This window comes from Apteryx mantelli, chromosome 3, assembly GCF_036417845.1.
Source record: "Apteryx mantelli isolate bAptMan1 chromosome 3, bAptMan1.hap1, whole genome shotgun sequence".
NCBI lineage: Eukaryota > Metazoa > Chordata > Aves > Apterygiformes > Apterygidae > Apteryx > Apteryx mantelli.
Window position 1 is genome coordinate 45,461,208 of NC_089980.1, and position 26,162 is coordinate 45,487,369.

General features: G+C 37.5%; 1 protein-coding gene across 12 annotated transcripts in view; it reads right to left on the bottom strand.

Annotated features, from left to right (window-relative positions):
- The window catches only part of LTBP1 (latent transforming growth factor beta binding protein 1), a 215,364-nt gene that overhangs the window by 130,673 nt on the left and 58,529 nt on the right, over positions 1-26,162 (bottom strand). For 10 of the 12 annotated variants that reach the window (XR_010883704.1, XM_067293254.1, XM_067293257.1 and 7 more), the window contains one exon: positions 9,541-9,708. Coding sequence is in view for 11 of the 12 variants with exons in the window: in XM_067293254.1 (XP_067149355.1) it covers positions 9,541-9,708 (168 nt within the window). In the remaining variant the exon portion in view is untranslated. Of the gene's footprint in view, positions 1-9,540; positions 9,780-21,711; positions 21,728-26,162 lie in introns of those variants that run through there. The other 2 variants (XM_067293262.1, XM_067293263.1) reach the window with 2 other exon arrangements.

The following is a 26,162-nucleotide window of genomic DNA, read 5'->3' on the forward strand; positions in this document are numbered from 1 at the left end:
AAGAAAAGCCACAAGAACTGCAGCCATTGCAAAAATTTCCACCATTGCTAGATAACAGGACGCTGCCCTCTGATTATTGTAACATTATCATAATGCTCATTTTCATGAGAAAAAATTTACAAGAAGGATAAAGTAGGAACAAGTTCTTTCAAGGGGATCCCCATTAACATACAAATAATAGCCCGTAATCCAGGCTTTCCTGGACTAGTTAAAAAAACAAGAAAAACATAAGCTATCTAAGATTTTCTGGCACTGACTGCATCACAAGAAATTGGAAAGTTTTCTAGGGAGTTGACCTTCAGGAGCTGACACAATATGAGAATATTGGGAAGGATATTATTCAGAGTTTGAGTAATAAATTAGGTCATGGGAGACCAGTGAAAAGCAAAAGACTCAAATCCTGGAGTTCCGAAGGAGGAAAGGAGAAGAATCATTACTAATGAGTGGGAAGGCTAAAAGTTACTCTGCAGGGAATTTACTGTTGGAAATCCACTAAAAAATACACACATCAACATTTATGTGGTTCTGTTAACAACATAATAGTTGCATACATTGTTGTACAAGATGCATAAACCTCCAATACAGTCTGCGCTCTAACTGGTCACCACCAATTCCAGGGAACTGCAAAGTGCACCCAGCTTCCAAGCATCCCTGGTGAGAAGTTACACCCCACAGCGCTGTACCTATCCAGAGTCCAGCAAAATGTGTGCAACTGCAAAAGATTTCTTTTCTCCAATTACCATGATAGGCAATCCTGGGCCTTTAGATTATATTGAAAAAAGGTATTCTAGCACTTATATATATGGCACATAACAAAACGCAATGAATTTAGTATAATCAAACAATAAGTAAAACAATCATGATTGGACACATAGCTGCCTGCCTAACTGCAGGCAGCTACCACCAGTGCTTACGTTATGAGGCTGGTCTCTGTGGGTTCCCTCCACAAGCTACGGGCAGAAACAGGGTCTCTCAGGGAGGATTCAGGGAACCTGCGCTCCTCAATTACAATACGAAAAGTTGCTGCAAGTTCCCCTAAACCTGAAGTATCTGAATAGTGTCAAATATTAAATTTGACTTCATAGCTAAGCTCATCATCTTTACGCTAAGCTAAAATACAACCAACACAAAAAATATACAAAGTATTTGGCTGAATAAAATACAGATGAGAAATGCTGACTGTGACTGGGTTTCTTAAAGCTCAAAATCCTTCCTATGCAAGAAGCAAGCACCTATTTTCCCTCTATTCATTAACTGGCATCCCTCAAGACTTTGTAAGAGGTTTATAAAAAAAAGCTTTAAAAATTCCCATGGACTTAAACTTGTTTCACATTTCTAAATCCCTGGTTGAAATTCATTTCACAGTTCAGATTTTTTATGGATAGATACAAATCTTAAAGAATTTAAATGTGTGTGCGTGCATGCATATTGAATACACAGTTCATGTTCCAAAAGAAAGATCAAGAAATCCCTGTGTGTCTATGGTACAAAACAGTCCGCTTGATTAGAGTGATACTCAAATTATAGGAAAGAACAGACAGCAGAAAGCTATACAAGCTACATTGTGCAGAGATAGGGGAATTTTCTGGAGCTGAACAAACAAAAAGAAACAGGGGAGATGGGTGGAACTGGAAAAGACTGCGATCAGTAGAGCAATGCTAGCTGCTTGTTTCCTTCTGATTGTGTTATAACCAAAAGGACGTGTTTAATACAAACCCATTTGCTGTCTAAGAAATCTAGCCATGATAAACAGTACATTTTAGCCAGTAAAGAAATCTACCAGCTTCTTTTGTGCTTGCATAATTCAAAGGCAACTTTTTCTTCTTAAGCCAAAGTTGGCATATACTTGATCTTCACTGAGGTATGTGCAAAGACATTTGGTTTAGCAATAACATAATTATAGCTGTACAAGGTAGTGTGTTTATTTGAATATGCAACAATGCAATCATTCAAATAAATACACTCCTAGTTCTCTCTTTACAGCACTTACAGGTCAGATAATCCCTGTAAGTTAAAAACCATGTACAATAAAATAAAGCATTATGCATTTTAACTTTGTGTGCTGTTTTGCTTTAGCTTTGAGGGAAACATACTCCATGTGTTTTTGAATGACTGCAGGTGTGGATTTTGTACCATTTCCATTTGCGTTTTTTCCTATGACTGCACATCCAAAAACTGTGTTCTCTATAATATACACTTTGGTGAGTGCTTTGAGAGCAGATGGACTTTTGCTTCAGTGATGGTCTGCAGTCTTCAAGGTGAGCAAGGGAGTGAAAATGAATTGCTAACAGGCTTGTTTAAGTTCACCCTCATTAAAATCATCTGGCTGTACAATGTATTTTCTTTAAATTGGCATTTGGCCTCTGCTGGAATCAGAGGGGAAGATGTCAAATTTGAATAATTAGTTTGATTACCGAAAAAAAAAAAGAGCTCACAGATGCTGTAAACTGTATGGTAGAGACCAGAACTATCTGTTGATAACAAATACTGATAAATACAGAGAGGAAAGAAAGCATTCCTCTGGGGCAGATGTGGATATCACAACAACAAATCCCCTAAGATATGGTTCCTCTTTGTAATTTGAGTATAGGTGGCCAAAACTTGAAAATGCCTAAAAACTCAAATACTGGTCAGACTACAGAGTGGTATATTTACCATAGAGGCCAGAATTTAAGTCCACTAGTGATTCAGTTTAGGAAAGCCTAAACTACACTACCTGAACTGTAAGTAAAAAAGATTTATTCTCCAGTCTTCTCAGATTCACTTTATAGAATGAAGGGAAGTTAGAAAAACGAATACCTGTTAAATTGATGCTTGTTGCCAGTGTTTTCTCCCAGAATCAACTTGCTGTTATTTTGCATTGGCTCTTCAGACTGGGAAATACCTTTTCCCCAGCATCTTCTATAAGGCAGAGGATGCAAATAACTCATAAAGTAGTTCTACCATTACTTGTCTTCCTTTTTATTTTACCCACTAAGTCCAGTGTCTGAGCAAAAAAACTTGCCTTTGTTTTGCTACAGCTGTTACAATGCTGCTGCAGGAATAAATATTTAAAGCATGGTCATCATTTACACAGATTAAATTTCAAATTACCAGCTGAAACAGTGAATAAACTCTAATTCCCTGATTTTTAATTTTTTTTTTTTGTTTTTTGAGGGAGAGAGACACTCTGACTCACTAGCCTGCTTGATTACTGCTGTGGAATACTTAAAAGTTAATCTTTTAACTGAGTTGTCTGAAAATTCTGAATTTTCAAGTGTCTGCCAGGTAAAAAGAAAAAATATTTCATCTGGCAGCAAAAGAGTGTAAAACAATAAAGCCTGACAGAACAGCAATGATAATTACTGCAGAAACAGTGGAAATAAATCTTTTACCAAATAAGGCTACAAGGTAGCCACTATAGAGAGAGTAAAAAGGCTAAACTGATACTACAGCATGAATAGCAAGTCTCTTGCATCGTAATTACTTCAGAAATGATGATACTATGGCAAGTTCAATTGCAAAAACAAGAATATCTCAGAGCAACATTTTACTTCTACCCACAGAGAATACAACGCTAAAACAAGACCATGAATCATACACTGCCCTTGACCTAAGCAGTTATTCCAGAAATGGCCTCCTCATCAGTTAGGATATGCAATGGAACACCACCAAGTTGAAAACCAAAGTATTTTAAAAATCAGTTCTCCTTAGTTATGTTACTAGAAGAAACTTAAAAATCTCTGCATGATGTTTGTTATCAATTATTTTAAACCTTCAGTTTGAGAAGCTGCATTTACATCTGCTAAGTATGAGCTGAAGCCATAGGAACAGCGTTTTGCTGGAGCACAAGTTACACAGATCTGACATGGGTCATCTACCAGGGGTGTCACCATTCACCAAGCAGTAAATATACTTCCTAACAGAGAAGATGTTGCCATTACTGAACCACTGCAACAAACCAGTAACGCAACAAAGAAGCAATTATAATGGGTAGAAAAATGAGTACTGTATGCCTCACACAAGCTGCCAGGAAAGTTTTTAAATACTCTCAACTCTACACACGATTCTACAAGCTGTTGGTCTTTTAATCTGCCTTCCCTGACACACAAGCCTTTCTATGTCATCAATTTTTCTCTCCACTGTTATTTAAAGTAAATGTCTCTTTGTGCTGCTTATGTATGAGCATTAACCAAACACTGACAAATCTTTGTGAGATGTCATAGTCTAACAGTACCTGTTGACTGTAGTAGGATAGTCTGTATCATAAGGAGCAAAGAAACAAAAACTTTATTACACAGCAAATGGCAGCAAGAGAAAGCTATGGTTTAACATCTTGTTCCTTAGTAATGAAATTAGGTGTCCATTTTCTTTCTGTTATGCCAACACTAAACATTAAAGCAATTCCCTTAAAAAAAAAAAAAAGTTAAATGCCATTTATTGCTCTTGGATCTCCTGTCATACACAAAGTACAGTTGAAAAAGTGTTGGCTTGCTTACAGGTCATTGCCATTTTTTAACCAACACTAAGAGGTTTCCACAATCCTTTGATAGGACAAGAAATGCTTGAAGAAAAGAAACATTAACTTCTGAAGCAGTGACAAAGATTCATGATCATGTATGTCTGAAGAAAATTCAGAAATTCAATCAACTTTTGATAAAATAACTGCCTTATATTTTCACAATTCTGAGGAACTACGCCCCCTAGATTGTTTTCTAGATAGGGAATCCTACTAAAATAATAATTACATAGTAATTCTTCTTACTAAATTCCCTTCAAATAACCCATTGTTTTAAAATATTTTGGTCAAATTTTCTGTCACTACTTTCAACACAAGACCAAATAAACTTTGAACAAAATGTTTACGCTTCTTCTTGGAAGTTGCTGTCTATACATAATTGGAAACTTCTGGACAACCTCAATTATTCAAAAGCATTTTTACAGAGTAACACAGGAGAAGTCTTTGATATAAAGTTCTAATATGGGAAGTGCCAAAACTCTATAGGCAATATCATTATTTACCATTATATAAGGGAGGTTGGTTGTTTTTAAGGTATCACTTACTGACAACATAAATATTTGCGCATTATTGCAGTAGGGCACAGTATATGCAGACTATTGTGATCTGTGCTGAAAATTCTCTAAAATAGATTAAAATATCTTTCACCTGGAACCTCATGACACCATGTCACCAAATGATCTTTGGTGGATCCAGGTAGTAGCCTGCTTACGTAGGATTGGAGAAAAGGTCTTTTACAGAGGAGAGGAGAAGAAAGGAGGCTGGATGAGGATCTTCTCATTCTCCTCTAACATCACAAGAAAGAATGGCTCACACGGACTGCAGGCCCCAACGCATAAATCTGATATCATTCCCAATCCCATAACTAAAGCACATTCTTTACACAGATCAGTGAAGTAGTAGGAGAAACACTTTTTGATTTTCCTTTAGATTCAATGAAACAAGAAAAAAGGGTACCTAAAAATCTCCCCTTCTTCCAAGGGGAAACACACAACAAAATATTCTCTCATCACTGATAATGGTCTAGGCAAACTATGGTTGTGCACAGCAAGGCCAGGAGGAAGGACAATTGCGAAGGCTATATGAAAGAGACTGGAAAAGAAGGGGAAAGGAATGTTAAAAGGAGAGAGAGAGACTGATGAGCATTATAGAGTGATATAAAATGGACTAGGAGAGCAAAAATTCTATTGCTGTCTCTCCCACAATCATCTTCTATGATCTTGGGGAAAAAAATCCTTAAACTCTGCTGGTTTTCCATCTGCAGAGTGCTGTTACTTCTCTGTTTGACATGGATACTGCCAAGTGCTCAGACACAAAACCTCTACAGAAAGATATGCATTTCCATTCAAAAACATGTAGTTCTTTTTAACTCCTCATTCATAACAGTTTGAATGAACTGCTTTAAATGAGACATGGGGCTGCAAATGAACAGTGAATATAAACCTAAGTATTAAATGACTGCTTCCTTTACTAAGTTCTGTTATTCCTGTGCAATGAATGAGATGGAGATCCTGTAGAAAAAAAGTGTAAATCTATAATTAAATGCATATGTCAATGGGGCAAAAATTAAAGACAATGAAAAATATTAATTTGGGCATTTCCTAATTTCGAACTGCTTCATTTTATAGTTACAAATTAGTTGTCGCTCTCCCACTCCTTATAGAGAGAAAATTAAGAAAAAAAGGACATTTTGGAATATGCAATGATTTTGAAGAGAAACAGGACACATTACTCCAAGGAACTTCCAGTGAATGACACGGGAACCTCCTACATTATTCTGTATGCTTCCCTTCCTATGCACATACACAGTCCCTGTTTTACAAGCCTCTGTAGATATATCAGAGCTGAAATACCATACAACCTGCACATGCACCCATCCAACAGAGTAATGAGAATCATCTATTCAGCAGAAGTTTCCCCTTAGATTAAATGCTTTCATTCTCCAAGCCAATGAAATATTGGACATCGGTTAGTTTAACTGTGCAACATACCCCATTCACAAAATGAAACCATAAAATACAGAGTTTCGCTGAAGCACATTGGCAATCAAGGGGATCCTTCCCTTTTAAATACCAAGTTTTCATCGCCTCTGGTTGAAGTGCTAGAGCTCTTCATGAAATCTGGCAAAACCCTAGCTACCTGAAAAGCTACATTTTCCCCAATTCGTTTCTTGTTGCTGGTTTTTGTTTTTTAATGGCTTATCCATATCTAATAAAATCTTCAGAAAACCAAGACTTGTTCCTCGTCTGAACTCACTGCTACCAAGTTTCAGCTGAAATGACCAACCGAGAAAATTTTAAGAATCTGAAGTAACCCATGGAAAAGCTTTAGTAGCTTTATACAAGCATCACAACAAAGGCTCTCTGAAAAAATGTTTACAAAGTTCAGCACAAAGTTTAAAAGATAAATATAAAATTTTATTTTGTTCATTATTAGAAATAATGATCATTAAAAACATAGCAAAGTGACGGCTAACTGCAATCTGTCGTCAGATGATCTAAATTAAATACTGCGTACTAGAGTGCTGCTTATGCTAAGGAAATGCATTTAGATCCAATAACAATCTAAAGCAGTTTCCTAATTTCCCACTCATAGTAGGTGTCTATTATTAGTAATAGGAGTTAGTTTTCCAAATAGGGCATGTGAATTTATCCTTTCTGCTTATAGAAAGAACAAGTACTTTTAAAAACATACTGAAAAAGAGCTGTTCACTACTTTTTAAAATATGTATTTTCTGACACAACATTCTGTTTTATGATTGCACTTTTTAATGTCAAATGGTCACAGGAAGAATTTTCATGCATTTTGGATAAACAGTAAAGAAACAAGTTTAGAATAGGGCCTTAAGAGCAAAAAGCACAAACAAAATATAATACAGATGTTAAAAATTAAGAAAAACAAATTATTTTTGCTTTATGGATCTGCTTTGAGGAGACATCTTTATCAGGACAAGCTTGAGCTAATGAGAGACACTAGCTGGAGAACAGAAATAAAAATCATTAAAATAGTATGTGCTTTAAACTCTGAATCAAGAGCTCCTGAAAAAACAGGGACCAATGAAAGCACTCAGTCTCTAGGTGGGGGCTCTCTCCTCTCTGAATACGAAGAAATAAATTAAGTTCACTAAGCACTTTTATTTGCAACTGGAGAACCTTGAAGTCACAGTTTAAATTTGTTTCTTATTCCTCTTCTGTGAAAATGATCATACTCAGAGCTGCTGTGAATGCTTTTGGTCTTTCAAAGACAGCGGAGAAGATAGCCACAAACAGGCTAAAAACGACTGTATGTGCGCAGTGATTTGGTATTATACATTTTGAGATATAATGCTACCCTATCTTTTTATCAAATATAATTATCAACTGCTTGTGTTGAATATTTCTAGCAGTTTATTGTACCTGGTGAATCACAAACTGCATGGCCTGAGGCCAGGAAGGAAGGTGTGTAACATGTCTTAACAGGTCAATCTCCAGGATCCAAGTTTTCAAGTATTTGAGAGGGGATCAGGTTACAGCACAGATTTACATAGCAGACAAACTACAGGACTGCCCATTTTCAACATTTCATAATTTCAAAAAAAAAAAAAAAAAAAAAAGAGGTCAAAGGAAGAGAGAAAAATAACCTTATCATTTCACAGTAGTCAGAAAACATGAAAGAAAAACTTACTTAGCTGTGGTTGTCCATATTAACAGTAAGCACAAATATAAAGTGTTAATTTACTATCCCTTTATAAAATCCTTTTTTAAATGCCTCAAAACAAACAAACAAAAACAAAACATGTGCTGTATTGCTCTTTTAAAACACTGTTTTTATTATCATTATTCCAAAATATATATATATATTATACAAATATGTATATTATCAAGGAAAGTGTTATACATTTCGAGATCTTTCATCTCTAGTCTGATAGTCTAGTAGGAGTCTTAAGAGAGGGACTGCTCTTTATATCGTCTGTCTGGATGAAAAGAAGAATTATTTGGAATAGCTTTTTTCTCCCTCAGAGGCTGAAACATAGTGCACTTCAAAAAAGGCAGTATTGGCCAGCATCAGCACTGCCTGACATTGTGTTTATACTAGAAGGAGACTAAAATTACAACTTTCATATCTGGCATTCTTTAAGTACACATCAGCAAAATAATTAATTTTAACTTTTTGTAGATACAGATACTACAATATTTTCATGATCACAACAAAAATACTTTCTATGAGCAGTTAACAGCATGATATTGTGAAACAACAAATTTGAGGTGTTTACACATCTGCTTCTACACAGCTGTATCTCTCAGCTTACAGAACTGGCATTTGCACACAAGGTCCTATCACCATCATATATTGTACAGTTAAAATATGCCAATCCATTATCCCAGACAGCTTTCAGGATTTGTTTCAACATAATCGACCAGTCACAGGGTTTAGACTGGCACACTGTTGATACTTTTAATGAAAAAGCATACAGAATAAACATTAACAGTGAAATGACTAGCTTCAATACTTTCGATTGGACTTAACATGATTTCAGTTTCAAAAAATGACAAATATGAAATCTGATTTATTCACAGCAGTAAATAAGCAAAAATTGTAAACTGACATGTATTTTTTAAAAAGGACTGTAGTCCTAAGCATCTCTTGAATGATTTTTTAGAAGACAGTTGCATTATATTAACTGGATTTTGTGTGCATTTCATACCAATTCAACAGATAAAAAGGGAAAACAGAACTTTTAGTGGAACCTGACATTTTCCCTGTTTATCAGCACAAACTCTGAGGGGCAGATTTTACTAAAAGCTTCAGCTTAGCATATTGCAACCCTGCAGCTGAAACTTCAGATGAAAAATACATTTTTTTTTTCTATGGCACAAAAGGAACTTCTGGGAACATTTCTGAAGGATCCCAGAAAGCTTGTCTAGCGTACAATGGTTCCTACTCAGCACAGCCCTCCAAACAAAGAGTAACAGATGTACAACTGGTCTTAATAACTAAATATCTCCTCCCTCTGTTAGTCAAGAGAGGACAGCTAAGGACAAATAGAGTTTCAGGGTACTTACCTACTCGGAAGTTGGTGGCTGTCAGCGTGTCAGCAGCATGGCCGTTTTCACTGATGAGGGTGGTGGTATTTCCCTTCTCACAGTTATTCTGACAGTTGCCCTTGGTACAAGTCACTTTACAGATGCTGGGTGTAAAGACCACCTTGATGCGGCCAGTGTGATTTCCCACTGTCAGCGGAGGCAAAGAAAAAAAGAAAAATAAACAGATCACTTTGGTATCCATTGATTTCCTTCAAAAAGTTTTTTTTTTTTTTTTAAAGGGGGGGTGTAGAAAAAGGCGACAGGTCTACAGGAGGAGGGCAGGCTGCAGTGCTCTCTCTCATAGATCTCCAGTGGTGTCTCTGAAACAGGAGTAGGAAGCTTAGCAAACAGAACTCCGGGATACGCTCCAAAACCACATTTAAAGTCAAGTCACTGGAGTGGGATTAGTAATCACAATGCTGCACTTTATTCACAGTCAGACAAAGCGCAATACCAAGGGCATGACAGCTTAAATAGCCAACCCTGACAGGCAGATGTAATGTAAAGAGCCTGGCTGTGCACCTAGGGGTGAATAAACTCTTGTGTCCTCCTGCATACTTTTCCTGTTTCTGCACTTATTAAGTCACTATTTGTAGCTCGACCCCTGGAAATGTTTTAGGCATGCGGCATGTCTGAAAACATCTGTCTCAAATCTCCTGGCACCCCAGCCCAAAGTGGTCAAACCTTGTGACGCAGCTGCCTGGACCCATTTTTTCACAGTTTTTTGGCACTATTTCTCCACAAAGATTTACATATTAGAAACTGAGCTTTGCTGTCAGCCTTTGTTTAAATAATAAATAGCTAAGTCAAAGAAATGGGTGAGTAAATATCAATAGTTGAAAATACTAGTTCTGAGCTCTAAAAGAAAGAAAGAAAATGGCTATATTTTCATTGTGTTTACTTTCTTAAAGGCTTAAAAACCCCTCAAAAGTAATGCAGACTGAGCAAACATTAGTTTTAAATTAAGCTCATCAGAAAACCTTTTTCTTGTTATAGAATTTGATTTAGGAGCAGATATATTTGACTCCTTATCTAACAGCTGAAGGAAAAAAAGACCAAAACTAATAACTAGTAAAATTAGAAAAAAAAACCCTTTTTTGAAATTATTTAAAAAGAAAACATTTTGTTTTCGGCACACTTATTCATAAATTCATCAAACTCTTGCAAATATATTAAGGCATCTTTGTGAAAACTATTCATAAATGCTTTCATAACAAACCTAACAACCCCAAAATAAGACATGCTGCATGGAAAGAGAAGCACCTCCTCCTCCTTCTTCCTGTCATAGAAATAAAAAGGTTGCCAGTGAGTTGTCCAGCCTAGTTTATGAAATGCCCTCTGGGAAAACATTCTTCTGAAAATCTCAAGAAAATGAAGAAAATTTTCCCACTTCAAAAAGAAGATGAAGTCCTCTTATTTCATAAACAAGTAAGTTAAAGCAATTGTGCCAACTGTTTTGTCTACAGTCAGAGGCACTGATCTGTTTGAACAGCAGCTGTATTACAGATGCTCCCACCTTATTCTCCCTAAACGATACTTAGAAGAAGCGCAGCCCAGACAGACACAGAAATAAAATATTTCAACTTGAGGCTAATATTGTACTCTTAATTAATTTAAAAGACACCCCGGATGCCAAGCATTTCTCATGAAAATTATTAATACACCTTTCCCAAGAAACAGAGATCTAGTGGCTTGTGAATTGCTGAGGCTAGAAATGCCAAGTCTTTCTTTTGTTAAAGAGAGCTTCACAAGAAATACTGCAATTTTTGTATTTGGATGGTTTTACATACAAAAAAATCTTTTCCTAGAAAAGCCCAAAACATTTTATATTTTATATTTTCAGATGTTTTAGTAACATATTTCCTTTAGGATGTGATCTAATTAAAAAAACATGGTTAGTTGAGTCACAAAAGTCAGTCCTGCCTAAACTGTAAAAACTACTGTATTGGGGGACCCAGACAAGTTTTCCAGCCTAGCTGAAAACCAAGTTGACTTTGTCAGTATAGAAGGATCTAAATCATGATTTAATTCTCCTCTGTAATGCTTTGTACTATGTTGCTGAGTCCCAAGCCATAGCAAAATTTGGAATCACTATTAACAACAAAATTATTTTTATCACATAGTTCAGATTTTAACAGAAAAATTCTGTAGCAAAAATTTTTTTTGTTAGAAGGAATACCTTAGCATTAGACTGGCTAACTGGAATCATAAATTTGCCTCTCTCATCCCTTGTTGTTAGCATGTGAGTTTGAGAGTATCAATACAGAATTAACAGTGGAACAGTACATTGAAAAACACTGCCCAATATCTACAGAGAAAAGAGTATCCATGAAACAATATTTAAATGAAGATTTTCAGGGAAGTAAAAAGTCTGATAAGCATGTGATGTAAGCCCTCACCTCTGCAGTTATTCAAATCATTATTCAGCAATGCCTTTGCTAGAACACCAATACAATTCTCTTGGATATGCCTGTTTTATTAGTTACATACAGCCAGAAATAAGACAACTTCACATTCTTTTGACATGGGAATATTTTCTCCATCTTTCTGAGATTTATCAAAAATATAATTTTATAACTATTAGTTTCTTTTCCTTGACTAGCAGACCACCACTTTTAACTCTCCCAATTCTTCAGGAGACTGTTAGGAAGAATAAAAAGCTAAAGGCAGCCTTTGAGCTGAAAGCTAATCAGCTCGTGAGGAGAAAGAGCAAGTGATTCAAGGCAGAGACACCATCTTCATCTTTCTTTGTAGTTGTACCTAAGTAGATAGTACTGTCCTCAGGCATCCTAAGGTTCAGGGACTTTAACAGTGAGCATAATGCATGCACACTGAAACTGAAAAAAGACCAAAAATCCTTCTCCTTAAAAAAAAAAGCATTCTACAGAAACTCTGCAAGGTTAGCTTCTTGGTTTCCTTGAATCCTCTCCCTTTCTTCTGTGTCTTTTTACTCTTCACCAGAGAGGGGATGATTTAATCCCAAGTGAGAAACTACATCCTTCAATACTTTTTAGTTGGTTTAGAAGCATTAATATTAAAAGTCACTATTTCAAAGCTAGAAAAAGCCCATTACCACTATAGTCTTGACCTCTCCTACGTTTGAGCTGGTTTATATTGAAGAACCATGTATACTTAAGGAAGCATACAGATTATTTTTATCTTTAAACTTTAGCAGCTTTGCTGATCATGCCATTGTGAGATCATGCCATTGCGACATGGACACAAAAATATCTGCAACTTAGATTATTTCAAATTCATTTCTGGAAAAAAAAAAGATAGTGCTACAGCACTGCAACATACCTGGAATCATTTTTTATATAGAGAGACAGAAATGTATCATAAACTCTTCAAAACCAAATTTAAACATGGGGAAATGAAACACCTCACCGTACTCTTAAGTATAACACCAGATTGTGACAAAATAGGAATGTAAGACCAGATAAATAAATACGCCTAATGAAAGAAAGCAAAAGCAGAAAATGCAAACACCAAATCAACAGCAAAGCTACTGAAAAAATGGCAGAACTAGAGATAATTTAAGATTGTTGGTTTACTTAAATAGGAGAATCAGGATTACTTGATGCTAGCTGTCTTCCATCCCTGATCTGGGCAGCAAATTTACAGTGGGACACTCGGCCAACTGCACTATCACCTTACAAGGTACTGCCTCGTAGTCTAGGCTTGCTTATACCAAAGGATCCTTAGATATATCTGTCGAAGGAGATCAGTGGAAGAATGTACCCATAATTTTCAAAACCTGTGACACTCTCTTGGGACAGATTCAAAAAGAAAGATGCTTGGATGAACTGATGAGATTTTAGTTTAAAATTGGCACTGCATGGATGTGATTTTCTTTCCATCTCTGTAAGTCACTATGATATAATATTATGAACATGGCAAGCTCCTGCTGTGATAAATACATGACTTAACAACAACCACAGCAGGAGAAATGGAAAATATAAGCAAAAAGCTTTCTTCATAGAATCCTTTCTGCCCCCATAATGACAAAGAGTGATTTTTTTCTGCTTTGACAGAAAAGGTGAATGAGTTAAAGAGGGAGGCAGCCAGCAGAGTTTAGGCCCAGGTGGTCACAGTGCCTTGTTTGCTCATTCCTGGGCAGAGTTACCTAAGGTGAAGGACTCCTAAAGAATCTCTTGGGTCCCTTTGTTTGTAATACTACTCAGCCTTATTCTCTTTCTAGAAGAATTTCTATAAACACTTTTTTTTTCTTCGTTTTATGGCTGCCCTCATAGCTCCAGCATTCTGCAAGGGTTTCGCTATGACAGTATTCAATAGCTGTAGCAGATCTCAGAAGATTTGTGGCATGTCCGTGTTCGGAGGGAAGACAATGGATGAGCAACACTATCAAAAGCAGAACTGGGATTCTGTTAAAAGATGACTACACTGTCTCACAGATCAAGTGGGGCAAAGAAGGGGAGAGAAAATATTTTAATGCGTTTATATTATTGTGTGTATAAGGTTTTCATGTTTCACAGTGATTTAATCAAAAGGATGTGTTTATTCACAATAAAAATCACAAGCAGTGGTTTATACTGCAGACTTGGCTGGTATAGCTTACACCTACCTCTCCCATAATCCTTGCACCAAAATTTTCTGTGACTCTATTTTTGGGGTTCTTTAATAGCTTCACTTACGACACATCCAGAGGCAAATCTCCCGGAGGAGGAAACAGAACTAAGAACTGTAGGTTTTCCATTAGTACCTCCAAGAATGACATGCACTCAGGGTTTTCAGGACACCCTATTTCTGCACTGAACCCAGTATGTTTTTATGTGCATCTGTGCAGAATTTTATGAGACCTGAAAGATTCTATCTGCAAAAAATACCTTATTCTATTCCCAAGGACAACAAATTGTACAATGGGTTTATCCCAGGCAACTTCAAGTGATTTCAGATTATAACCATGAGGCACGAGGATAATTCAGGAAGACAAATCTATTTATCTTCTCCTCACATCAAAGCTGATAAACTTTTAAACAGAAATAGATTCAATAGTTTAAACTGTCAGATGACCAACTCCCTTTCCGTCTCTTTTTTTTTTCTTAATTAAATACTGACAGAATAAAAGCAAAGAAAGAAGAGGAAATTACTTATTTCCTAAACCAGGTTTCTCCCAGTTATTGTACCAGTCCACCTGGTTTAGTTCTTACCATTAGATATGCTTGTTCAGCCAAAAGAAAAGCTGACATTGTCTAAAAATCCACCATGTAAGTAAAATAGTTAAGGTTTTAGAGCTATTGCCTAATGACCTTTTTAGATTTTTGACAATATATAAGGAAATTCTGTCTTATCACCACTGAGTCATCAATTAAAAAATAATCCTCAATTCCCCAAGATTAGAACAAGTTGAAACAGGGCTATCATACAACCTGCATATGTCAGAGTCTGGAATGTGAACTTACAGTAAGAGCTAAGCGTGGTGGGGGAAGAATAAAGGAGAGTCACTACATTTATGCACAGACCAGAGGCAGATCTTTGCTGAATTTCCTATTATGCATTGAGAGGGCTACAGTCTTTGCTATGCCTAAAAAGGACTAGAACAGACACCGAGAGATCACCTAATCTCCCCCCTCTCTTCTTCTTCCCAAGGCAGGATGAAATAACAGTACTGCACAGAAAGTCTGTCTATTCTTAAAACCCTTCTCTTATGCAGTTTCCACAGCCTCCCCAAGGAATGTATTCCAGTGCTTCAGTCTCTCTTCATATTAGAAAGATTTTCTTAATACCTAACCCAAATTTCCTCTGTTGCAGTTTAAGTGCTTTACTCCCTGCCTTATCTGCAGCCAACTCTGAAAAAAACTTTATCCCTTTATGGATCAACTTCTAACATAGTTGAAGACTGCTGCTGTGCATCTCCTCAGTTTCATCTTCTCTAGCTGAAAACTATCTCAATTTTTTCTCTCTTCCTAACAGGCCACATTTTGTAGACCTGCATTCTCTCCTGTTTTGTTTTTGACTCCCTTCACTTAGTTCTCATCTTTCTTGAAATAAGCAACCCAGCTGTATTTCATTCAAGATCCAATGCCTTCTCCGATGCTTAAAGAATTGCTCCCCATGGTTCTGTATGCAAGCACACTCACCCACCCAAACATTTTGAACAAGAAGGGAGATGGGTATGTCATGCTGTCCTTTAATTACCATGTCTAGACAGCTATAGCTACACATTATATGTAATTAATTCCACCACTTGTTCCACTTTTTGTTATTTCTATAATTCTTATTTTTTGTTGCATTTGTATGATATTACAGCTATTTCCTTGGTTTAAAAAGCCTAATCTCTGATATTCTGTCACTCTGTAAGTGCTCAGTTCTATTGCCTTTATGGAAGCCAATAGGATTATTCAAAGAGCAGGACACTATCCTGCTATCCATTATGATGGTAACAGAAAAGTGGCCTCCACAACTTCTTTCTTGTTGCTGTTCTTATCATCATTGCTACTACACACACACATCTATATATACCTATTTCTGTCTCTAGCCAAGTCACTCTATCTTTATGCCAACATTTCCTCCCTGTTTCTTGTTCATGTGCTCCTGCCACAACCTTCTCCCTCCAGTCTGAAGAGAGCTCTTAGACTTCTTGGTTCTATTGCACTCTTGTTTCTTTTCCTTCTTTTTAAGCCCTGCTTGCTTCTTCAGCATCCTTGACAGACAGGGAAAGAAATCATTCAGAAGACTGGGTTGAAAATTTCACGCTTCTGAGACTTCTAAGATAAGAAAAAAGGTAACTGAAAGAAAGGTCTCTAGAAAAGCCTTTTTTCTTCCCAATTACCATGTGGCTACAATCTCCTCCTTGCTTCCTGTCACAGCAAAGGGAAGATCTTCTGCTGATTTCCTCATAAAAAAAAATTCTAACATACAGCAAAATTTTTGGTCTGTTCTAGGAGAGATGAGTAGCCTATCCTTCAGTTCTCTTAATATCAGCTTAAGATAGAGATGCAGGTACACAATTTATTTGTTTAAAGTAATTTACTATAGCAAAAATTGCCTCATTCAGCTAGGATTTCTTCATTAACCTTGGCACATTTCGACAAACTCTGTGCAGTCTACAACAAAGGCTTGTTCTGTTCTCATTGACAAGGATGGCCATCACTTAAGTATCTCATTAAAGAAGCAGCTGCCCATGCAGGCCCAAGTGCAGAAATGGTTTTGAAATAAATTTATAGTCATATTTACATGCCCCCCAGAAGTTTGCTGATAAAACATTCTCTCTCAGACACAGCATTTCTAGACCATGTCAGATGAATTCACAGCAATCACAATCAATTTTGTTCTGTGCAAGTGCATAACACATGAATCACGTACAGACTAGAAATCTGGGATCTCTGTCAGCAGGTTTTATGAATAACCTTTTTTCTTCCTGTCTATTTTACCACCACAATGATTCTCTATATGCCATCCTCAGGCAGAGAACATTCTATCTTGGACCACAGCCATTTTCCATGTTTAAAACAATGTGAAAAAATCTAACCAATAATTGGTAGTAAGCAGTATATCTATCATTTCCCTTTACATAGCTTGGGGTGCTCCAGAAAAAAAGACTGCCCAAAATAAATTAACAGAGTCCACACTGTAGTTTGAGATGCCTGACAGAATGGTCTTAATTCTGTTTGATTAGATTTATGGGTGAGGATTTTTTTAACCTGGTTTGTGCTAATATATTTTAAAATTATTACATGCAGCCTAGATCCACACAGGGATATTATACTAAGAAGCCTAGCATTTCAGAGCTAAAATTTTAGCCTTAAATTATATCTCTGATCAGTGCTAGGCCTTCTTGTACAAGAGATAAGAAAAGTTAATTGCATGGAGCAAGCAACCACCAAACCAGCATGCTGCTGAACACAAACATGCCCAACCCAGTAAACAGGAAACGCTGAGAACATAGGACTGTGTTTAATTCAAATCCGTTTTGGGCTTAAACACTTTCCTTTGAGAAACTGGGGGACTCTTCACTACAGCTGGGGTTCCAAACCCTAACATGACTATGCTATAGTGTTTCTTAGGGAGCTGAATCCGGCAGGAGAGTTTTAACAAGGCTTAGCTGACTGAATGCCTGAGGAGAGGCAGACAGAGGAATGCTTCAGCTGCAGATCCTGGCACAAATTAAGCAAGAGATTAGCACCCAGATGGCCTCTCTTCTTCAGATTGAAACACTTGCCCAGAAATAGAACTACAAGTTCCTCAGGAGTCTTACAAAAGTTCACATCTGTGCTTATGGTTAGGAACTGGAGACATTTCCAGGAGTAGGCAATGCAGCATGGCATTCAGGTACGCAAGTCTTGTTTATCTCCTGCTCAAGATATCAACTTCCTTTGGGATCTAAAGCATATCTGGACCCAAAAGGCTTTCACTTGAGGGGCAAGGGAACAAAAGCCGTAAAGCCAGATCTAGGAACAGACAATCCTCTTTAGATCTAGGCCAGAAATCCAGTCTACCCAGTGCTCATCTCAGCTGTAACGCAGCAGCAATGACTTCACAGACCACCACGAATTTCCACTGATGGCTGGCACTATCACATGAACTACCTGCTCAGATAATGAATTCAGCAACTTTCCACACAACCTGATAGTGATACAGGAGCTCAGGTGGGCAGTAGTTGTATCATCGACACTTTAGTATTTCCTGCCAGATGCAACAACCACAGTCCACTGAATTAGGCCTTTATACACTGGGAGTAAGATTCATTCCCACCTGATTTCAGTCATCTGAAATGACATACTTTGCCTAAGGTCATTATTTAGGCTCCTTCCATTATCAAGACAGCAGACTTCACCCTGCCCTAAGATAGTAAACCAAGTCTTAAGCTGGGAAAGTGTATTTTCTTTAGAAAAGAAATTCTTGAAAGAGACATATAACTTTTTCCCTCATATACATGACTCCCTTAAACAAGAAACCAAATCTTAGGTGCTACACTCTAAAATGGTTATCGTTTCCAGGAAGAGTAAGGAATAAAAGTTAAAAAAATACTAGCTTACAGAATACATTCATCTAATATTACATTTCCCAAAAGGAAGCAACTGAAAAGCACTAAGGAAGTCAACAAACCGTAAACAGTGACATAAGGCATAGAACATCATGGAACTAAGTTATAAATATGCATAGCCCCCTCCACATGCTGAATCACCATTAAAAAACACCTCTCTCAGCAGTGCATGAAGCCAAGACGTTTTTTCCTTTACTTTTCTAAAGGAAAAAAAATGTCCACAGAAATAAGGATGTCACTGGTTTTGAAAACTCCATTTCACATGGTACGAAAGGACCTTCTTCTTGCAGTACTTTTTTGTCAGCATTTGTTCTTTGCTTCTGGCATGGGCAATGGCCCTGACATCCCAGGAGAGCACTCGCAGGGCTCCTGTGAGCAAAACCAGACTTAGCTACTTGCAACAGGCAGAACTGATCCTTGGTATCCAAGACCTGGATCACAACAACTCTGTTAGCCTTGCTAAGGGCCTTTTAGTTGTGTGGGCTCAATCTGTCCATGCATCTAGCTGAATTACTATTTTTCAGACATGTCATAGAGGTTTTCCCCATACAGAATTTTCTGGAAAGTCTCTTCTCTTTTCTATTCTTGAGAAATCTTTGGTTTTGGAGCCAATTCTATTTCATCACAGCAGTTGAGATGTATTTGTTTCATTCTGTGCTTTCCCCTAGCTATAACACGTTTTGCACTGTTTTTAACTCCATTTGCCAGATTACCAATCTGTTTTTCCAACATTTTTCCTCATGCTGTTGTTTATCAGTCTTGGCCTCCATCTTTCAAAATGTGGATAGTTGATCATCCATTTCTAGGTGAACATAACATTTAAATTAATTCCTATAAAGCACCAGCAGCCCTTGCCTTTCATAAAGGCATTCAATTATTGGTGAGCTCAGGGTCATAAGATCTTTTTGGAGTCCAAACAGACAAATACAGTTGGAGGAGGAGGAGGAGGAGAGGAGATTTACTGGCTGATTCTCAATCATGAACCCTATATGGACACACACAAGTGTGAAGAAAGCTTGGAAACAGTATTGTTAAAATCCCTGTAGCTCTAGTACATTGAGGGAAGTAATTTGCATTTACACACAACTGTTCTGTCTCTGAGGATTTCAAAGAGCTCCACAGTCTTTTACAATTGCTAAATAAACTATGTTAATTTGTTAAAGTTTTTTTTTTTTCAGAATTTGTCACCCTACTTTTTAAAGCAAAAGCAAAGCAAATGTACTGCTTGATTCTAGAGCTAACTGCATTAATGTCAACCCAGTTAAGCACTTAATTTATACTTGAAGTTTAGCCTCTTGTTTCCAAGTTCCACTGCAATCAAATACAAGCTCTAAACCACTTTTATGAATTGTCATGGCTTTCAAAAGCAGTGTGGGAAATGCACTTATATGGGGTTACTAAAATTGTTCAGATTTTGTCATCAAAACCACACTGTTGCTTGATCCTGATGCTGGTTGCACCAAAATCTTTCTTGAACATTTTAGAATATGCTGTAAAAGTCTCCCTGCCTCCTCTTACCTCAAAAAATGCTTTGCATTTTGAGAAGAAAAAAGAAAACTCAATGTTTAAACAGTAAACCATTCCTTTTTTGTATTTGATCATGTACAACCTCAGGAGCAAGACATGAATGTCAGTTCCCATGAGTCACTGAAGTGAATTTGATTCTAGAGTCTCTTCAGATAGACTGTATAGTGATTTTTCAGCTACTGGGATACTCCTCTTCTGCCTGTTAGTCTTCTAACTGTTCATTCTGTTTACCCACCTCACGCTGCTGGCTGTGCCTTGTTTAATCAGAGCACAGCCATAACAACATTCTTCCCTCACCTCTAAGTTTCCTAAAAGTGCTATTTAGAAAAGACACCATAGTTCAGCTCTAATAAATACACACACATGGTTTGGCAGAAGTTTCATCAAAGGAACACTGCAAAACACTTTGATTAAATCAAAGCGTGAGAGAATTACTTTGTTGTTTATGCAAAGTTGTTCCGAAATGAAATATCAAGAAGGGTGGGAAGAATATCTGGGCTACCTTTGACCTGATGGGATTTTTCCCTGCAGTCGACATACACTGAATGACTAATGTAGAATTGTGGTAGAATGTCAAATCACACAAATGCATTTACGTGGTATGTGTGTCATATCTTTGAATGCATTTTTTCACCAGTAGAACATTTATGTATTTTACAGCTGTTTTCCCATACTTATTGAAGGGGAAATAGTGTTATTATGATATAAGTGTCACAGAGTGAAGTCAGAATGGTGCAGTTTTACAAAAATAGTGCAAACTGGAATTTTAAAGCAACACCTGTTTCTACTAAAATCAATCTATGAAGTCATCAGTGAAGCAGTATGTGTAAATTCTGTACGACCTTAAAAAAGAGCTTCTCTAAGTTATCAGTGTACTACATTTCCAACAGTAGCAAAACCACCGTTATGTCAAAATTGTACCAAAGTATTCTGCACATAAGAGTTCTACCGTTTGGTACATTTTCTTCCACATCAATCATATTTCATCTGTATAAAAATATGTAAAATGATGATGTAAAATATGAGGCAATTTGTGTCAGTAATTAAGAACAGTTGTTACATGATTTGCATATGATTGTTTCTGCTTCATCTTTATGCAAAGAACTAAATTCTGCCTTCAGAATCATGAGCAGATTTTAAAACACTAACACCCATACATGCACACTTGTCTAACTTCAAGCCACAACACACATACATTTAAGTCAATGTAGCATACTGTAATCCTATATTCATTAACCATTATGTGACTTGTACTACTTAAATTCCAGAGAAGTTTTTATTTGCTGCCTATCTAAAATTCTTCTTTATTTTTTGTGGTACAGACAAGACTGACTTCTTACTGTATTCTATAAAGGATTTTTGGGAAGACCAAAAAATCCCCATCTACCCTAAAAAAAAAAATAAAAGCTATGCTATCCATGCTATTTAATTATATAAACTTAACATGCATTTCAATTGCAAAATTTGCATACATTTCTTATTCTTTCTGAATGCATGGAAGAGATTAGGCTCATTTACCTTTTTTTTATATATATATATACACATATATTCATACATACACACACATATATTTATGCTTGAGATAGCTTTGTTGTATAAATGCATGCTTTATTTACTTCACACAATGCAGCTACAGCTGTGGGTAAGGTAGTCTTTGCATCTCCTCTTGAGTTTCACATTTGGTGTGACTTCTGATTGCCTCAGGTGCTTAATTAATGTATTTTCACAACACGCCTGTAAGATAGGTAAGTGGCAGTACAATCATTTTACAGGTGGGGATTTTGTGGCCCAGTCAGGGTAGGCAAAAGTCTTCTATACATCCAGGCAACGCAAACTCCAACAACATTGGGCAAGTGATTTAGAAGATCTACTTTTTTCAGTTGGAAGGGCAAAACACAAAATGACTCTAAAAACGAGATCTCAATTGTCACAAGCTGCAAAATGAGGCATTTAAATGCCTTTTCTGAAAAAGAGACATCAATTTTAGAAATGCAAAAGAATGCACTACTATGTTTTTCAGTCTTGCTAAAAGTTTATACTTTTGGGTCTTAGGTGGCCACAGGCAAAGAAAGAAATGGATTCTCTATCTCCCAAGTGCATCACTGAAATATGCTGTTTGGAAGCGATCTTTTCAGGTCTCCAGGCTGCTTGGATCAGGACTATTGCCACACTAGATCAGATCAGCATGGCTCTGTCTAGCCGAGCCCCGAAATCCTCCAAGGATGGAGGTTCCACAGCTTCGGGGGTGACCTGCTCCAGTTGCTCCTGCTGAAACCTTTTCCCTCCTAATATCCAGTCTGAACCTCCCAAGCTGCAACTTGTGGCCACTGCCCCGAGCCGTATCATCTGCTGCGACTAAGAAGATTATAGCTCTGTCATCTTTGCAACAAGCCTTCAAGTAGGGGTAGGCTGTCATTAGATCACCCCTTTGCCTTCTCTTGACCAGAACAAACCCAGCTCCCTCAGTCTCTCATCATGTTTATGCCCTTGGCTCCAAACCAGTAGCCCTCCACTAAACCCCCTCCTCTTGTTTTTCCACTTTCCTCTTGAACTAAGAGGCCCAAAACATGATGCAGTATTCCAGGTGCAGCCTTCCCAGTGCAATGCAGAGGAGAAGAGTAACTCCCCTTGATCTGCCATGCTCCTCCTAACATAGCGCGGGAGAGGCAGTTTGTCTAGTCCATAGCAAGAACACATTGCTGGCTCAAGATCATCTTGGTGTCTTTTTCAGCAGGTCGCTGCTCAGCTTGTCACTTCCCAGCCTGTACCAATACATGGAATTTTCCTTCCCCAGGTGTAGAACTTCACATTTTTCCTTGCAGAACTTCACAAGGTTTCTGTTGACCCAGCCCTCAAGCTTCTCAAGGTCCCTCAGAACTGAAGCTTTATCATTTTGCGCATCACCTCCCCATCCCCCGCCCCCAACTTAGTATCAACCATAAACTTGCTAATAGTGTGTTCTGCTTCATCTTCTGAGTCTCTAATGAAGACACCGAATGATACCAACCCCAGAAAACAACTGCTGGGTACTTCACTTTCTACTGGTAGTCGACTGGATGTGAAACCATCAAGTACTGCCTCTGAGCCCAGTCATTTTTCAGCCCAGCAGTCCATACTTCCTCAGCTTCCAAATAGGAATACCACGGGAGACGGGCCAAGCATTCCTGAAGTTAAAATATACTACAACACGCTCCCCTCGTCCACATAGACAATCCATTTAATCACAAAAGACAATCAGCTCAGCCAAGCACAGTTTGCCCCTGGTAAGTCTGTGCTGACTATGCCAACTTATGTTCTTGCCCTTTTCATTTGAAAAGTGACTCACAGAGGGCTGTGCTCCATGACCCTTCCCCAGGGTAGAAGTGAAGCTGACTGGCCCATAGCTCCCTAGAGCCTCTCTTTTGCCCTTCTTGGCATATCTTTAGCCTCTTTCCGCTCATCAGGCACCTGTCCCCTGATTATTATGATTTTTTAGGGGTAGTGGACAATGGCCTTGAAATCACATCAGACAGCTCCTTCAGCAGCCTGTGCTGAATCCCATACAGCCCCACGGGTGAAAGAGAATATGGCTATTTCTCAGTCCTCTGCAGGGCAGGAACATCTATGAGGAAGCAAATGTTTCCTGATATTTCATCAGCCTTTTCCCCAAAAGATCAACATATTGGGAAAATAGCACTTTGAAGCAACTGTGTTGCTCATGTAAATAAATATCAGGCAGAATTTGCTTGCTTTTAACATGAAGGACTATAAACTGGCTATCTGGCACACCCTTGGCTCAGACTACTGCAAACTGATGCAGTTCTGAAAGATGAAAAACCCTAAAATGCAGTATCATAAAAGAAAATAAATATTTTAAAGTGGGATAATCTCAGAAAAGCACGTTTAAACCAGATGATATGCAGAAACAATCCTTTTCTTTAAATAAGTGCTGCAAGATTTACAAGAAAAAATGATTTGTGGACAAAAAGTTCAGTATGAAACTGTATACAAAATAAATTACCGCATGAAACAAAACTTTTGGCTTTTTTCATTATTTTCTGATTTGACAAATAGCAAGATTTTAAATGGCTTAGAAACTTTTGCTACTAATAATACAGAATAATAATGGAAGATCTCAGAAAAGATATGGATGCTTAACCTTCATGCAGCTATTTAACAGAACTGTCATGGTGCAAGTGGATGGAGGATATGCAGTGGAACTACAACCAGGACAAATAAAAATTCAGACTGTACCCAGGTGAGCCATCCAGGCTCTTAGCAAGATGAAGGTAGATCTGTTTTGCACTTGGAGTTTAATCTTGCAAAAAACATTTACACCATACAAGGAAAAGACATATAATAAGCAGAAAATAAAAACATACTCTACCCTATTTCTTGTCCTCAACCCAAAGCAACAGCTTTTAGTACTTTAAAGTGAAATGCATAAATATGCCCAAAAAATTAACAGAATGATTTGTTCTGCACTCTGTGTTCATTGATGACTATGAACCCCTGGGCAGTGTCAGCAAATATTACCTAGCTACTGTTTCATCTCATCCCAGAGAAAAATATTTAATGATAACAAACAAAAAAAAAGTCTTAGTGTTCAACATTAACTTTCTGGATCTTGCTTTTTAATAGAATTATTACATTTTCCCTCTTCATTTTCAAGTAAGTATCCCCACACTGCCACTACTGATTCCTCTGCTCAATGAAATAAGAGGCTCTCCCATGAAACTAAATTATACATCTAACAGCAGTTACAAAATACCATGGGATCACCAGCCACCTTCTCATCAATTTCCTCGTAGTAACTATATGATGAGCACCCACCCTGCTGCAAGCATGAAGTAATCTGAAGCAGCTCATCCCTTAGTTAAAAAGGCAGGGCTAGGAACTGCATATGGGTGGTTATCACAAAATAACTGACACATGAGATTTAATATCCTAGGCTTACCTCACTGTAATTAATTCAAGCTTCCATAGCATTAAAATACTGACAGCTGAAGTATGACATTAAATTTTGATGGAAGCAACAGTCTTCTATCGTTAGAGTCCATTTCAGCACCTCTAAAAAACAGAAGCCAAACTAAACACATATAGCTGGCCACTGTCTAGGCCTGCTATTCAGACTAAAGATATATACGATCTTAAATTCTAATAACACACAGCTCTTAAACTATGCTCTTTACTAGCAGATGTCTGAACTGTTTTATCAGAAACTGTAATCACTGTCTCCCATTTCACAAATGTAGAAGTGAAGGCAAAACAGGTACTGTAGCTTTTCCTAGACTGCTCAAAAGCCCAATATCACAAATTCCAACACCACACAGTCTCAGACTTGATCCTCTACTTCACCACTAGAAGCAACATTTAAATCATGCCTGATAATCTGTTTTAATTATCTGTCCCTCAGGTGTTTTAAGAACCATAGGCTTTCCAGTAAAGGTAGAATGTTTTACTAACCAGCCACTCACTTAGGGGCTTATCAGGGTTTTACAACAAATACTTTTCAGTTTCAGCTTCTAGCTTCCCTTCACAGCTGTCTCTCTCTCAGAGTACTGTAATTAACAGAGGACTTCCCATAAGCAAAGCAGGAGAAAGAGCTAGAGTAGTGGCTCCTGCCATACAGCTGCACGGAGTTATTTCCTTATGCTATAATAGAAGAAGTAGTTTGGTAGCTAGTCTACAATCATTCTGTACTGAAGGAACATCATCTACACTTGCAAGTAATACTGATCACTGAGGTAAACTGAAACAGCCAAACGGCCTGAGGAGAAGGGCACAAGTTAAGATTTTTATGCCAAATTCTGACCAGCAACATTCACTGCAAGTATGGGGAAACTGTATAACCTGGGATTTATATGCCTATTGGCTGCTAAGAGTCAGAAGAGAAGGACACAATCCAATACTGGTGGCCACCAGTATTATCCTATTTAGAGGAAATTACAGCTGGCTGAAAGAAAAAGAATGGTATCTGCTTTGCAAAAAGAACTACTGGTAGATGGCAAAGAGATTATATACTTTTTTGAACCTTCTGAGAAAAGGATGTAGTGTTTTGCAAGCAGTACACTTTATTTGCTCTGAA